The sequence below is a fragment of the Macaca nemestrina genome, chromosome 1, assembly GCF_043159975.1.
Source record: "Macaca nemestrina isolate mMacNem1 chromosome 1, mMacNem.hap1, whole genome shotgun sequence".
Taxonomy (NCBI): domain Eukaryota; kingdom Metazoa; phylum Chordata; class Mammalia; order Primates; family Cercopithecidae; genus Macaca; species Macaca nemestrina.
In genome coordinates, this window is record NC_092125.1 from 34952289 (window position 1) to 34967600 (window position 15312).

General features: G+C 44.2%; 2 protein-coding genes across 6 annotated transcripts in view; one reads left to right on the plus strand and one right to left on the minus strand.

Annotated features, from left to right (window-relative positions):
• LOC105484476 (astrotactin 1) overlaps positions 1 to 4265 on the minus strand; it is a 382581-nt gene extending 378316 nt beyond the window's left edge. For 2 of the 4 annotated variants that reach the window (XM_071076083.1, XM_071076082.1), the window contains exon 1: positions 3510 to 4265. In XM_071076083.1, the coding sequence (XP_070932184.1) occupies positions 3510 to 3792 (283 nt within the window). In that variant the 5' untranslated portion in view covers positions 3793 to 4265. The remainder of the gene's footprint in view (positions 1 to 3509) is intronic. The other 2 variants (XM_071076081.1, XM_011746132.2) reach the window with 2 other exon arrangements.
• Positions 4266 to 10047: 5782 nt separating this feature from the next.
• The window catches only part of LOC105484478 (BMP/retinoic acid inducible neural specific 2), a 112245-nt gene continuing 106980 nt past the window's right edge, over positions 10048 to 15312 (plus strand). Inside the window, exon 1 of one of the 2 annotated variants that reach the window (XM_011746135.3) lies at positions 10048 to 10857. The gene's annotated coding sequence lies outside the window, so the exon portion shown is untranslated. The remainder of the gene's footprint in view (positions 10858 to 15312) is intronic. The other variant, XM_011746134.3, reaches the window with a different exon arrangement.

Sequence of the window (15312 nt, forward strand, 5' to 3'; positions counted from 1 at the left end):
TAACCAGATAAGTACTATGAAGAAGAATATCAGGCACAGAACCATCAGTATCTGTGAGAAGTATAGCAATCTAGACGTAACTAAAAACATTCATATTCAAAGCATTTTAAAAACCATGTATAGTCAAACAAAACATACCTAAAAGTCATATTGGGCTCTTGAATCACAGTTTGCAAACCCTATCTGAAAGAAAAGGAGATATTGACTCCTCTTCTCTACTCAGAATTACACCACAAGCAAAACTGCCAAGGCTGATGGCTGAGATAGCCTCTGGGAGCCAGACTTTAATGCTTTCTATGTCAAGTCAGCCCTCCCTGCCTAGTTTTGAAGTGGAAAGCCATGTGCCACTCTACAGAGCCAAGCCCAGTCCCCAGTACTGTTATGCCACAAGGCTCTGTCCAGGCAGACTGATCCCCACACTATGCCATATGCACGCCATTTCCATATTCACTCCCACCACCAAATGCCTTTGCTCATCTTTTCTCCATGACCTTAAAAGTCTTCACCTTTCCTAGTCCAAGCCAAACCTAATATACCTTTAATTTTGCACATTTGTGGGTGTTTTTCTGTTTTAATCCATGCAAAGAGCACAGAAGTGGGATACAGGCTTCATAGAGAGATGACACGTGCATTGTTTAGAAGGAAGAATGGATACCACCTAATAGAGAAAAGGCAAAGAGCCTTCTAGGCAGAGTAGCTACATGTGCAAAGTCTTGAAAGAGTCCAGAAGGCCATGGCAGGCTTGGAGGAATAAAGGGCTGGAGAAGCTGGCTGCAATCAGAATGAGAAGACCCTAGTTAGCCTCAGTGAAGTTACAGGACTTGATCCTAGAGGCAAAGGGAAGCCAAAGCTTGTTTTTCTTATTGTTTGTCTTTTTCTTTCACTCAAAGAAGTGACAGGTCTGATTTTAGTCAAAGCTTCCGGTCCATGATTACCATGGAATCTGCTCTTGTCATGCAAGCAGATCCCTCCACAGCATCCCTATACCCCTCAACAGCCATACCACACAATTAGGTAGGTACAGCTCTTATAGGTATCTTTGTGTTTCCAGTGACTAGAGACTACTTGAGAGCAAGAGACATTTTTTTAACTTCTGTTTCCTAGTAATGCCTCTGAGTGCTGAGCAAGTACAGCTCAATAAATTTCCAGAATTGACTGATTCAGATTCTTCCAGGAGATGGATTAAGTAAACAAGGTTCCAAAGATAGGAGTAGGGAAATCCGAAAACCAGCTTCACTACAGCCCTCACCATTGGCCAAGAGCTGCATGATCAAGACCACAAAAGTTAAATTCAAAACTACCTTTGAGTCTATCCTCCATAAATTTGGACTCCTCTTCCTTTCTGCCCCGATCTGTTTAACCACCCACCCAAACTGAAATTCATTCCTTCTTCCTTTGAGCATAATGAACCAGAAAGAATAGGTATCAGCCCGTCTCTGGTTCTGAGCATACCCCACTGACTGGGAGGGTGGGAGACAATCGAGGTATTTAAATAGTGCATCTGGCCCTGAAGTTAGAGAGTGTGTCTGTGTGCCTGTGTGTAAATGCCAAGTTGCAGCAGGTTACCATAGCAACCCCAACAGGACACTGCAGTGGGCAGCTTTGCACAGAGGTGCAGAAAACCCATTCTTACAACATCTGGGCTTTCACTGTGCACATTGGTTCCTAGTAGGCACATCACAGCATTAGGCCCTGGATTTGGGATTCTGTAAAAAAGAAATGAAATGTTGAATACCTGCTAGCCCTCCCTTTTTTTAAGCACCATGCATGTACCTTTTCATGCACAGTAAACACTACAAGCAGAGTGCAAAACAGCCTCCTTAGAAGCACATAATTCCCTCTACTCACTTTTATATACTATGATGAACAGACTGTACTTTGCACATCAGCATGATTTCAACGTGAACTTTCCATCCTCTAAATAACCCAATAATTGTACATTTTGATGAGCAGCATATCCACAATTGTCCCATTTCCAGCTAATCCCCAGTTTTTATTATGTTATTGCTATTTTTGAATGCAAAAATAAATAATCCTGTCAAGAGTGTAGGTTGGGTTTAATGGGTTCAACTGAGCTGCACTCCAGGAACTGTAAAGCAACTTTTCAAAGGGCCAGGCAATTTTTGAAATTGCTTTTCCATAGGGGTTGGGGAGTAGGGGTTTATTCACTCACTTTCTAATGTTTTCATTGTGAAGACATCTCCTGTGATGGAAGAGCAAGGGGATGTGTTAGAATTCCACACGTGGCTCCAGCCTACATGTGGCCATCAGGAAACCATGTTCCTGCAAATGGAACTCTAGTTGGTAGGGTATTAAGTAGATGGAACAGCCTCCTGGACATTTTCTTTTTTTCTCTTCTTGGATCTAGAGACTGAAGTGTGGTTTTCTTTGAATTTCTCCTGGGCAAAATAAGAATAATTGGCAACATCACTAAAGAAATGGATTGCATGGTAGGCATGCACAGCAGGGTGAGAGCTCCATCTGTACCTGGGAAAGTGAGGAGAATTTGGCTAAGTGACATGAACTTGTGGTGCTTTGCAAGATACTAGAGCAGGACCACAATATCTTTGCAGCTTAGTAGTGGAAAACAGGGATGATTTAAAGTAATGTGTGGGTTCCAGTACCTGAAGTGACAGGAGTTCCACTACTTGAAGGTGACCTAAGAAAATTACAGTGGGGGAACCAAAAAGAGAGAGATGTAAACAAACAAAGGAAGGAATCGCCCCTTGCCTAGAAAGGTCATTCTGTATGCAGGAATGCCTATGTCTATCTAAGGTGGCCCTGGGAACAAAGAAGAGACCAATATTAACAGACTACAGTTGTATTATATCTTTAACCAACTGTGATGTGACATGGATGTATGGATGTGGTTGAATTAGGGGGTTGTGACTTCTAAGCATCTAATTCTGGAGGACTTCCCAGAATGAACAGTTGGGGAATAAGAAACTTGAGTGTTTGGCAGGGAGGGTGTCAGTAGCCTGGTGATAGATAAAGGGCTCTCCATGAATGAAGACTAGAATCTGGCCTGCACATAGCTGGCAAGGTGATGACAGGATACCTGTTTCTAAAGCCCCCAGGAAGTGCTGTGAGTGGGTGTGGGTGCCCAGGGTGTGTGAAGCAAAGAGCTGAGCATGTGGCTAGGGAGTGGGGAAAAGGGATTATGGGAGTTGAGCTGGTAGCAAACAAAAAGTGCTGTGTGGATGTGCTTCCGAATCAAAGCTGGGAGGTCAAGGCTGGGAGAGGTTTCAGAGAGACTCCTGCAACCTGTTTCTTTGGGGCAGGGCAGCTGAGAGGAGGCTCAGCATCCAGGTCGGATTTGGGGAGAAGTCAGGTGCAGAGGCGCTAGTATGCAAGTGGGTGTGGAGAATGGTCCGGGAGTGGGGCGGATCCGGGAGGTACGAGTGGGGGAGGGGAGGTCGTCGGCGAGTGGGTGTGTAGAGAGAGCTGGAGTGGGGGGTGGGGGTGCCGGTCCAGCGCCTCCGGCCGCCTCGACCTCCCCCGGGACTCACCCAGCACGAAGTAGGGCAGCTCCGTGTTCTCCAGGTCGTCCACTACGACCATTTCTCCCGGGAAGTCGTTGCGCACCGAGAAGAGGAGCTTGGGCTCCGAGGCCGAGGGGCTGTGCATGATGCTCAGGTCGTTCTCGCGCAGGAAGGGCAGCGCCGACACCGTGATGCTTTTGAGCTTGCACTCCAGCTCCTTGGATGGATCCACGTCGCCGGCGGCCGTGGCCAGCACAGCTGCTGGCCCCCAGCAGCAGGCGAGCAGGGCGCAGAGCCCGGCTAAAGCCATCTTGAGCCCCGGCCGCCTTCCTCCTAGCGCTGCGATGGTGGGGGAGGAAGCGAGCGGGGAGGGAGCGAGGGAGCGAGCGCGGGAGGCGGGGGAGGTTAGGGAGGGGATGGAGAGCCGGGAGAGCCCTGGACCCCGGAATGAGATGCCGCTTGCAGAGTGATGGGTTTAAGCTCTGATGTCTGGAGAGCCCCGGATTCTTTGTTTCCCGGAGCTGCTTATCTGGAGAAGAGAAAGCGGGGGAGGGGAAAGAGGAGAAAAAGGGAAGGAAGGACGTCGAGAGGAAAGAGGAAGGGAGCTGAGGATTCTAGGGAATCAGGTCAGCCCCCAGCTGGCTGCCGGTGCTCCTGCCTCTCTCCTCCGTGGCATCCTCCAACACGAGCAAGGCTCTTGGCTATGAACTACCTGCACGGCATTTTTAATACATTGGTCTTTGCAATGTAAAATCTTCCCTCTAGCATCATTATCCAGAAGGCTTGAGGAAGGCACACACAGGCACACACCTTAACGGGCGCTTCTGCAAAGCGGGGCGGTAGGGGTAGATGAAAATTCCCCCAATGGTTTTGTGGATGTATTATAGCTTGTCCGAGGCTTGCTTTCCGCCCTCTCCCCGCCCCACTAGTTGGATTTGTACATAAGATGAACGGCAGCTGGGAATGCACATGTGCATATTTTTACTTAGCACTACCTTTGCAAAATATTTAAAGAAAATATTTGTTATACTGGGTTAGATGGATGGATAGATATGCACAACAGAGCAAGGTGCACAGTTAAGCAGGAGATCAAAACTTTTACTTGTAACTTCTCTCTGCTTCCTTTCATTTCTATCACAAATGTTATCTGTAGTAACCAATAAAAAGATGATTTGGGGAATACTATAGATGATAGGAAAAAAAGCAGAGTTAGCTCAAATAAATCTTGAATTTTTAATTTTAGAGAATCTAGTAAATAGGACAAAGCTAGAAGGAAATTGTGAGAAAAACCAAAGTTCCTAAGCATTCTTAACAGATGGAAAAGTAATAAAAGAATATCCTTGGATATGAGCTAAGTCAATCCCAGTCCAGTCAAGGGTACAACAGGGCAGATATTCAGCACCCTGCGTAAGTATTCTGAAGAATAACACTACCACCACCAGCACCAAAACCCATAGAAGATCTGGGTTTTAAAAATGATGACAATATGCAATAAACAGTGGTAGAAAAGTGACATTGTCTATTCTGAAATCTGACATTTAACTGAACTTTCTCTCACATGATAACCAATAACTTATTTCCAAAGCGTGTCCCTCCGATGTTATTGGGTCAATGCTAACTTCAATACCAGGTGCTATGAAGACTGTGTTATTTGTAGTTCTCACTCTAGAAATATAATTCACTACTGGTCTAAAAGAGGACCTCTGCTTAAGAAACAATTACATTTTCATTCTACCTGGTGTCAGTTTGTTGGCATATGTGAAAATATGTTCTTTAAAGGATAAAAACGCTTTTGCCATATATTTTACAAGGTTTAACTAATTGAATAGAGAAAATAAGCCATATTTAAGGTAATGTTAAAGTAGTGAAAGATCATTTACCACATATGCAAAGGAAAGAAGAACAAAGATACTTTATTAGTTAAGTTTTTATACCTAACTTACTTGGGAATTAACCCCAAGGCATCTTACCATGCAGCATTGCAAACTACTGTAAACTACTGTAAAAAATATGTACCAGCTAACGACCTTTTGAAAACTCATCCTCATCGTCATTGCTCCCCTAAGAGAAACTGAGTCAGAAAAAAACAGAATATCTCTTTCATTCTGTTCTCCCTAGCATAAAACAATCTATTATTAAACTTATTTATGCAAGGTTATTTGCCATTGGATAATTATAGTGGATGCCAGGAAAACACCCTTGATACTAGAATGTGAGAAATGGCCTGTAAGTACTTGATCATGTGTTCATCCAATCTCTCATTTAACAGATAAGGAAATTGAGGCCCATGAAATAGTGATCTATCTTCTGTGGAGCTAAGACCACAAACAAGATTTCTTTGCCCACTGCTCTTTCCACTATATAGTTATGGTACACTAGGGTACACCCATGGATAAATCACTGGGCTTTATGGACCACAGTAATTAATTCAGCAAATGTTTCTGTACCTACCATATCATAAGCATTAGGCTTAGCACAGCCAGAAGAATACTCCTACTGCTTTTGAGTAGCATATAATCTACCGTCACTTTGAAATCTTTCTTCCTAATTCTCTGAAGAGTCTTGAGTCACGTTAGAAAGCCCAAGTGAATCACTTAGGGTTGATTTTCTAATAAGTCAATATCTAGTCTTCTTAAAATGTACATTGAGTTGGGAATAGTTGGTAGTTGGTATCTCAAGTCTTTCTAGACCTTCTCTCTCTCTGTAAATAAGAACCAAACAAAAGAAACTGTAGAATTTTCTTAAAGGGAATATATTATTCCAGGGTACTTGATTCCTGTAAAAATGGAAATAATGTCACATGGCCTTTTCTTAGGGAATTAAATACCTAGAGATGTGGATAAAGTTTGAAGTGCATAGAAACCAGGCCATCTCTAGTGCATGATGTTTCACATTTGAATGAGATGGGGGAAAATGTTATGCATCTCGATCATCACCTTTGTGTAGAGGCATAATGATACAGTGAAATTATAGAATTGGATTAAAGACTTAACTTCATAATATTCCTATTTGGAGATAAACTTGGACCATTCTTGTCTTTAGTTCCCCATCAACAAATGGGGCCAATCATCTCCGCTCACCCCTGCAGGTCACAGAAAATGTTTCTGACTTCCATCACCAAAGAGTAATGTTACTTGCTCTTGAATTTTATAAATACAGAATCTTAGAGTATATGCTCTCTTGTGTCTTAGTATTTTCACTCATCATTATGTCTGTGAGATTTATCCATGTAGTTCAATGTTTTACTGCTGTGTACTAGTGCATTACATGACTACATGGCATTTATTCATTCTCAGAAAATTTCTGTTCTTTAAAACACTATAAAAAGCAAGCTCTGTTATCTCCAATCTTCACTTTTCTCCTGAGGTACACCTTCGTGTATTTAAGTGCCAATGGCCTCTTTTCTCGACTATTAAAATAGATTTTGATTCCTTTCCCTCCTAGCAACATATTCTGTACACAACTACCAGGTTGATCTGCATGAAATCTCACTTTCATTATGTCATTCTAGTTTTTCTTTTTTCTACACGATAAAACTCAAACCTCGTGGTTTAGAAATTTAAAAATCTTGTAAATCTCACATTGTTTGTCTAGATAGATTGCTCACTGCACAATATCTCTATCCTCCCACCACACGCACGCGTGAGCGCACGCGCACACACACACACAATCTCTCCACCAAATTAAAGTCTTTCCTATTTTCACTCCTCCCATAACATTCTGTCCACCTGAAATGCAACACTCTTTATTCTTCAGATTGTCCCATCTCTCCAAGCCAATCTCCTGCTGCACCTATGCAGTGAGAACTTCCATCACTTCCCTTCCTCTAGCTCCATTCCCTAGGCATTTATTTACATCTCCCCCAACATCTACATATCTACACATATACATACACTCAGGAAAGCGACAGCTATTTCCTAATACAGGGTCTGAAATTCAATATTCTTATCTGCAAAACAGGAATAATACATAGTTTTGGGGGTGGTTGTGAGGAGGAAATGAGATTATGTATATAAAGAATGTGACACATTTTAGGCATTTAGTTGGTACTCAGTAGCGATAGTCTTTCCCACTATCACCTTATTCAGTTATTTTGCCAAGATAATAGGCTTCAGAGTCATCTTCAGGTGATTTTCTCCAGCATAGTAGTCAAAGCAAATTAAGTAATTTATATTCCTTGGCGTCTTCCCAGAGGAAATGATTACATACATCCACCAAAAGACAAGCACAAAAACATTTATAACAAGTTTACTTAAAATAGCAAAAAAAAAAAAAAAAACCCAAATATCCATCAGGAGCAGAATGAATAAATGTCATGTAGTCATGTAATAGAATGGGGCACAGCAATAAAACATGCAACTACATGACTAAATCTCAGAGACATAATGATGAGTGAAAGAATCAAGATACAAGAGTGTATACTCCAAGATCCTATATTTACAAAGTTCAAGAACAAGTAACATTAGTCTTTGGTTATGGAAGTCAGAATATAGTTATCTCTGGGGACTGGAGGGTTTTGACTGAGAAAGTTCAGGAACATGCTTCCTGGGGTGCTGGAAATAAAGTGAGTAATGGTTACATTGATGCATATATAGGCAAAGATTCATCAAACTATATACCTGTGGCTATTCTTAATGCATATTCTGCCTCTTTAAAATTTTTTACATGGCTTCAGACTTTACAGGAGAAGAAAGCACAAGCAAGTTTTCTTTTTCAAGTTGTCTTCTTATCTGCCTTCACCTCTTTCCTCTCTCTTTTACAGATTTTGGAAATTTTAACTTTCTTTCCATTGAAATTAGCAATGTTCAACCCCTCTCTCCATTTACCCACTCCCTTGTGTTATTTTAACATTTCAGTGTGTTATCACTTGGGACAAGTTCAGTGGGTCTCTGTCTCTAGACATCACAAAAGTAAGTAACTCAGCAGTTGGGTAGCAATATATTTAGGTTTTCAGTGGCTCACTTGGATACTTTATTCTATACAGAGAGCTTAGGACCCTGTGGGACCACCATTCTCTGGCATGTTTTGTAGCTTAGGCAAACAGATACTTGCAGTATGCAGAAGGAAGTTCAAAGTTGTATAAGATACAGAGAAGAAAACATAGGTGAAAGTGATAGATGTGTGAGTCTGAGGGGATGAATAAAGAAAATTTCTAAATTTCTAAAATTTCTAAATTTTCTTTATTCATTCAGAACTTACAGCTACTTGATGCAATTTAGCTAATCTCCATGTGTACTTCTTAAACATTCATTAAATCTCTGCATACTTTTTTTCTAGTTCTTTACAAAATAATCTCTGATGTTGCTTTCCATTTAAGGAAACTAAATTGAAAGACTCCTCTCCCTTTCTGACTATATATTTATCTTCTTCATACTTCCCCCACCACACGACATAGCATGGATCTCCCAAGTTCCTTCCACAGCTCCAGTCCCCAGCTCTTCCCTTGAATTGGATTTCTCTTCAACTATTACTCTCTTTCCCATGCTCTTGCCAAAATCTAGTTTAGTACACTAGTTAGTGGGACATATTTCAGTTTTGTACCCTCATGAGGACATCAAAAATATATACTTCACACTTCAATGTAAAGTTAATATTTTCTTCCCTTCTCATTTCCTCCCTTTTCCCTCCACCTCCCTCTCTTTTTTCCTCCCTCCCTCTCTCTCAATTCACAAGCCCAGTAACAGCACCTGCTTCACAGAAACAAGGCTGGTCCTGTTCTGATTTCTCTAGTCTTCCTTTAAAAACTAAACGGAGATGCACAGTCCCTCTTCCTGACACACACAGAAGTGAAAGAAGACACAGAGGGAAAACACCACAGGCAAAACAATTCCCTTTTTTGGAAGGACATTTTTAAAACTTAATCTCTCCCCAGAAACCTGAAGTTCTCCTCTTTGCCTTTGTCCTTACAGTCCTGGTGTGGGGACAGAATGTTTCCTGATTTAGCTGTCCTGGCCTCTAAATCTCTTTCACTCTCTAGCCATCTTACTGGGTTCTTGCTCTCTTTTACCTCTCTCTCCCCTTGGATCTCGTGTGTGTGTGTGTGTCTGTGTGTGTGTGTCTGTGTGTGTGTCTGTGTGTACTATTTCTCACTTGGGGGCTCATTTCTAATTAAGTAATCCAAGAGGCTAAAAAATGCACAAAACAACCAAATAAAACCTCAAATTAGATGGGAAATGGCTCAGATGGGTCCCAATCTCTGGGAGTTCTAGTTAAGCAAGCCAACAAAATGGACTGGGACAAATGATTATTGTAACTCAGGAAGATTAGAAGAAAATGTAATTAGCTCCCCAGCTACTTCTTGTTCCCCAGCCTTCTTAGAGTGTCGAACACCCTACCCGTGAATGCACCCAAGGCTTCCTTATCCACACCAAAAAGTCCCCACTGCAACACTGGGAGGGTTAACAGAGCTGGTACCCCAGCCTGCCAGCTCACCAAAGGAGACAGCGGTGAAGCTCAGAGCCCGCCCCCTGCCAAGCCGCCCAGCCAATGGGCACCTGTGGGGAGTGTGGCGCTGTGTCCCATTGGCTGCCAACCTACGTGCATAAGAAAGAAAGAGAGAGGCAGGCAGGGCAGCATTGTTATCTTAAGACACTCATCTGGTGTCTGAGTCTGCAGGTTATACTGCTTAGGTACAGAGCGTGGAGTCGGAGCGGGGACGCGCCGGGCTGCAGCTCTGAGATGCAATCCGCCTGCCTCGCAAGCTGCTCGCCGCTGCGCTGGCAGCGCCTACGCTGAGCTCGGAGGATCTCGTTAGGACTTGCCCAGGGATGTGCACCTGCCGTGCGCTCCGAGGTCAGAGGCAGGTCTGCAGGCAGCCAAGGGAGCGGTGAAACCGGAAGACCTGTCTCTGCCCATGTGCAAGTCTGTGATTTCGGGTGAGAGAGCTGGTGGGTGAGTCTCTTTAGAGTTGGAAAGAAGGCAAAATCTTGGGTTTCTCCTCGGCGGAGGGACAGGGGGACTCCCCCAGTTGGGTCTTGCACTTTCCTTACCTCTCCCACTCCGCGTGCGCCCCGGTCCAGTGCCCAAGCCCCACTTCAAAGATGCTCTGGGAGACCGGGATCCTGGCTGCTCAGCGGGAAGGCAGCAGGCAAGTGGTCTAACGTTGGCGGCGGTGGCAGCGGCGGCGGCACCGACAGTAAAGCGGGGAGCAAGAGAATTTGAAAAGAGACATCCGCTCCCTCTCACACGCTGAGGGGGAGGCATTCGCGTTTCCCCAAATGAGAAAGAGCCACAAGAAATCATGAAGTAAAAACTTTGGAAAGCTGCCACTGGAGATGTTGCACAAAAACCTGGAATCTTTTAGGAGTCTCCTCCCTGTCGTTGAAGGTTTGGGGAGCAGCTGATACAGCAAGGAGGGCTCTTGCAAGGATTCAAGGTAACAGTGCAGGGTTTCGGTGATTTTTCTCCCCTTTTTCATTGTCCTTTTCGGTGTGTCCATTGGTAAAGGGACCATTTGGCTCTCATACAACCCTCTTGCCCTAGTGCCTGGCAGTTGCAGGCAGAGGGAATGATGACACCTCTCTTAGTTGCTGTCTTGTGGAGCTGAGCAATGGACTTTGGGGTTGAGCGAGAGATCGCTCTGGTATTGCCTCCTGGTGTTGCATGGCTGTCACAGGGTTTGGGCACCCTGCCTGACCTATATTGCTTTTGCCTGGTTTAAGTCCTCAAAGTTAGTGCAACTCCTATTAGCTTCAGAAAATGCAATAGGGCTGCATAATTGCAGAAGATGACGAGGACTTTTGCCTGCCCAGCTGACGCTGAGAGGTTCATTATGTTTGGGAAGGACCCCAAAGAGCGGAGGTTATAATGCACGATATCTATATAATCGTGCTCATAGAGCCCTATGGCATGTTTCCCATGCGCATGCAGTCAGGAAAATAAAATTCCAAACAGTGAACCCTGTAGGTTGCAAATAGTCTCCCCAGAGTGGTGGCAGAAGCCCCATTGATTGAGTTGAGCCTGGCAGAGCACTGGAGACACTAGGGAAGAACACTGATGTGCTGAAAGGTGGGATGTGCTGGTATCATCTAGCAGATCTCTCTCTCTGTTTCTGTGATCATCTGGGTACACTGTCGAATGCTGCCTGTGGTGTGTGTGTATGTGTGCTTGTGCTCACAGCTGTATGCAGGAAGCAGGCTGCCCACAGAAGAACCAAGCATGTGCAGCACCCTGCCCAAACCACGGATGCCTGGAGTGTTCCTGCCTAGTAGGAACATGAACTTGTGAGCTGTTTTTCCAGCCCAGAGGACTTTTCTCCTCGCCAAGCAGTCCCTCTGCATGGTACATATTTATCCAGGGTATATAGACCTAAGCCAAATATTAACTAATATTCAAGCGAATGTACTGTAACGTGATTGAACAGACCCCTCTGTAAAGAACTGTGTGTGTGCTCTTTGCAGCCCTGGGAGCAGGGTGCTAGGAGCAGAAACAAATGTTTTGTTAGAAGGATAACAATTATAAAAGTCCAAGCTTATAGTTGGGTAATCTGGGCCTTATTCAGCAGGGACAGTGTTATGTCAGCATAGACCAATCAGAGGGATAAAAGGTAGAGTGTAAGTCAAGTATTTCTGCCTCTGTCCTTCTCCAGACATGTGCATGTTGAAGTGACTCTCTCTGACCATGCTAGCTAAAATACATGCAATGCCAGTATTGACCAAGCAACTAAAGTATTTTACCAAATCCCCTGGGGGGCAGTCTGATGACATCAGACAACAGCAAAGTGATGCTGGAGTTTGTGTGCTTTCCCTCCTGACTCACACAGTTGTGTGTATGTTATTTGTTTAAGGCATGACCCCCTGGAGTCCTCCTTCACCCAGAATAAGTTGTTTTGCAGCACTGAGGGCATGACCAAGAAATGCTGCTACAATGATCCTGTCTTATCAATATCAGAGCTGCTGCCTACTCTAGGAAAAGATGCATGCCTTGCTTTTTTGAGAAGGATATGATTTGAAAAGGCACAGAGCATGTATATTGTGAAATGTTTGAGAGAAAGGAAGCAAATGTCACACCATAGTCTCCCCTTCTGGAGGTCAGCTGGCTCCAAAGTGTTTGACAGCTGGGCTGCAGCCATGGAGAAGACAAAGCATTCTTGACTCTTACTTCCCCTCTTCACCAAAAATGGAGCTGGCTTTGTCTCCTAGAATGGAGTGATGTGTGCTGCAGTGTGGGCACAAGAAAGGAGGTGAGGAAAAAAGGGCTGGGGAAGGAGGAAGGTTCCTGCTCTGTCACCATGGGGCTGGTCTCGAAGATGGGGAGCATCTTCTCTTTTTGGCCCTCAAAATTATCTTCTAGGTGCTCCTTTCTGGCCTCCTGACAGGTTGTTTACTGAGCAAGGCCAAAGGGCAAAGAACAACCCTGCGTCATCACCTTCTCCTGATCCCCTTTCCCAAGACACAGGCTAGCCACTGGGGAGTATCGCAGAAAAATGATACACTCCTTTGAGGCACTGCTCTGAAATCCCTCCCCAACTCACAAACAAGAGGTAATCTGGAGGGACTTGAGACATCTGCGTGGGCACTTTCTGCTGACTGGGATGCTTAGTTGAGGTTTCCTGGTTAGTGTTTTGTTTTCCCCACTGCGCAGTGTATTTTTGGCGATTCGACTCTTTCTCTTAAATAATAAGACCTTGTATACATTTTATGATGGCATCCTCTTCCGAAGGGCTGAGAGCACTTTACAGAGCTCATTTAATTAATCCTCGCACAGCTTATTGTCTCATTTATCTTTGATTACCCTAAGAAGTAAAGCTAAAATGATTTCAACCCCCTTCTTGGAAAAGAGAGGGCAGAGAACCTCAGAAAGAGGAACTGCTTTATGCAGGGTCACGCAGCACTTAAGGGACACTATGGAATGGGATCCGAGTCTCATCACTCTTGAACCAACCCCAGACTCCATGGGCTTCTTCTAAGGAATAGTTTGATTTTAGTAATTATAATCTGAATTAGTTGTTCTGTACTTTATAAGGATGGAGATTTACAATGACACAGGGTTTCTCCTCTGGGACTAACTTAAAAGCCGTGAAGAATAAAAGTCTTATAGGCCTTTGCCCTTGCCTTCAGTGATCTTGCAGTCTAGTTAGGAAACTAGGCTCACATCTGACAAAAGGGAAATGACAACGTAGGTTCTAAACAGCAATTCAGTACCAGAGAATTCACAAGGCCGAACTAGTTCATCTGTGATTGATATGTACAGATAGGGAGAACTATCAGTATTCAAAGGAAGGAGAATTTGAGTTGAGCCATGAAGGATGGGGTGGGATTTGTTCGGATAGAAAGAATGAGGGAAAGGGTTCTAACTGACAGAAATAATAACTGCAGCACTGTTGGGAAGGTTGGAAACTTCGAGGCTTGCTTGATTCCTTGGGCCACCTCTTTTCTTGCATTCTGGAAATACTATACACCTGGTTAAATTATTATTATTATTATTATTATTATTATTATTATTATTTGAGATGGAGTCTCGTTCTGTCACCCAGGCTGGAGTGCAGTGGCGCGATCTCGGCTCACTGCAAGCTCCGCCTCTCAGCTTCACGCCATTCTCCTGCCTCAGCCTCCCGAGTGGCCGGGACTACAGGCACCCACCACCATGCCCAGCTGATTTTTTGTATTTTTAGCAGAGACGGGGTTTCACCGTGTTAGCCAGGATGATCTCGATCTCCTGACCTCATGATCTGCCCACCTTGGACTCCCAAAGTGCTGGGATTACAGGCGTGATGGTTAAATTATTTTAAACATATATTGGTCTACAGGAAGTTGCCCTAGAACCTAGGCAGGGTGCTCTGGAATGCTGGGCATCTAATTAGACGTTGAAAATTGGCTGGCCTTCCACCCATCCTCAAGTCTAATCTATATATTGTGGGAAAAGTATTGCTCAACCTCAGAGAGCTTATCAATATCATATCAAAAAATCTGAATGAGGATATTGTGGACAAGCAAGCAAATTTTAAGAGAACACACACACAAAATTCTCATATTTTAGAATCAGAATCTCCTAAGAGAGAGCCTTGATTTTCCTCCATTTCCTATTTCTCCACCTAAATGTTCCTCCTGGGGTTTTCTTAGAGCTGGCAAAATGCCAAACCCCTTAGGCATTTAGCACTGAGAGGAGATTTTCAATCTTAAGATTCTTGAGCATGCCCATGCACATAACCTCTTGTCTCCCCTTCTCTCTCCCTTTTAATAAAACATACGCTGTAGCAGTCACTAAGGAGGAGACCATGGAAAAGCAGGGAGGGGTGGGATGCAGTGTTGCCTGAAGCTGTACCACAGGGTACTGTGCTTGCTCAGCTGGGCAGGACGGGGAGAGGCAGCTTGCCAGCCTGGGCAATGCCAAGGAAGGGCCCACCAGGAGAGAGCTGTGACCAGCCAGCCACACACATTTGCTCCCACAGTGGGCATCTCTCCCAGAGGAAAGGTCAAGGCAAAGCACAGGGCCTGCGAGAGGACTGGTAACACAATCACGCTGGTCATTGGTCTTCACAAGGTTTGGGACGTTTTTCAGGCTGCAGGTCACCGATGGCTTGGGTGGCCCCATTCCAATATAGAAGAAGTTCCCACTGAGCATGAAAGTGGAAAGGATTACCTAAAGTCACTCCATAATTGCTCCCAGGTCAAAAGTAAAACTCCCAAGAACCCAGTCTGTTTGGTTGCTTAGCCCTAGGAGTTTATTCAGGGAACAGGTCTCAAAGGACATTACTTTCCCTTGAAAATCCTTCCCTGAACCTTGCTGTCACCCTTGTTTCCTGTGTTAAATGACTGTGCAGCTGGACTGTGGGCATGATGCCTTTTCTCTTTACTATTCAGAAGCATCCACTGCTATATTTGGGGGCTGA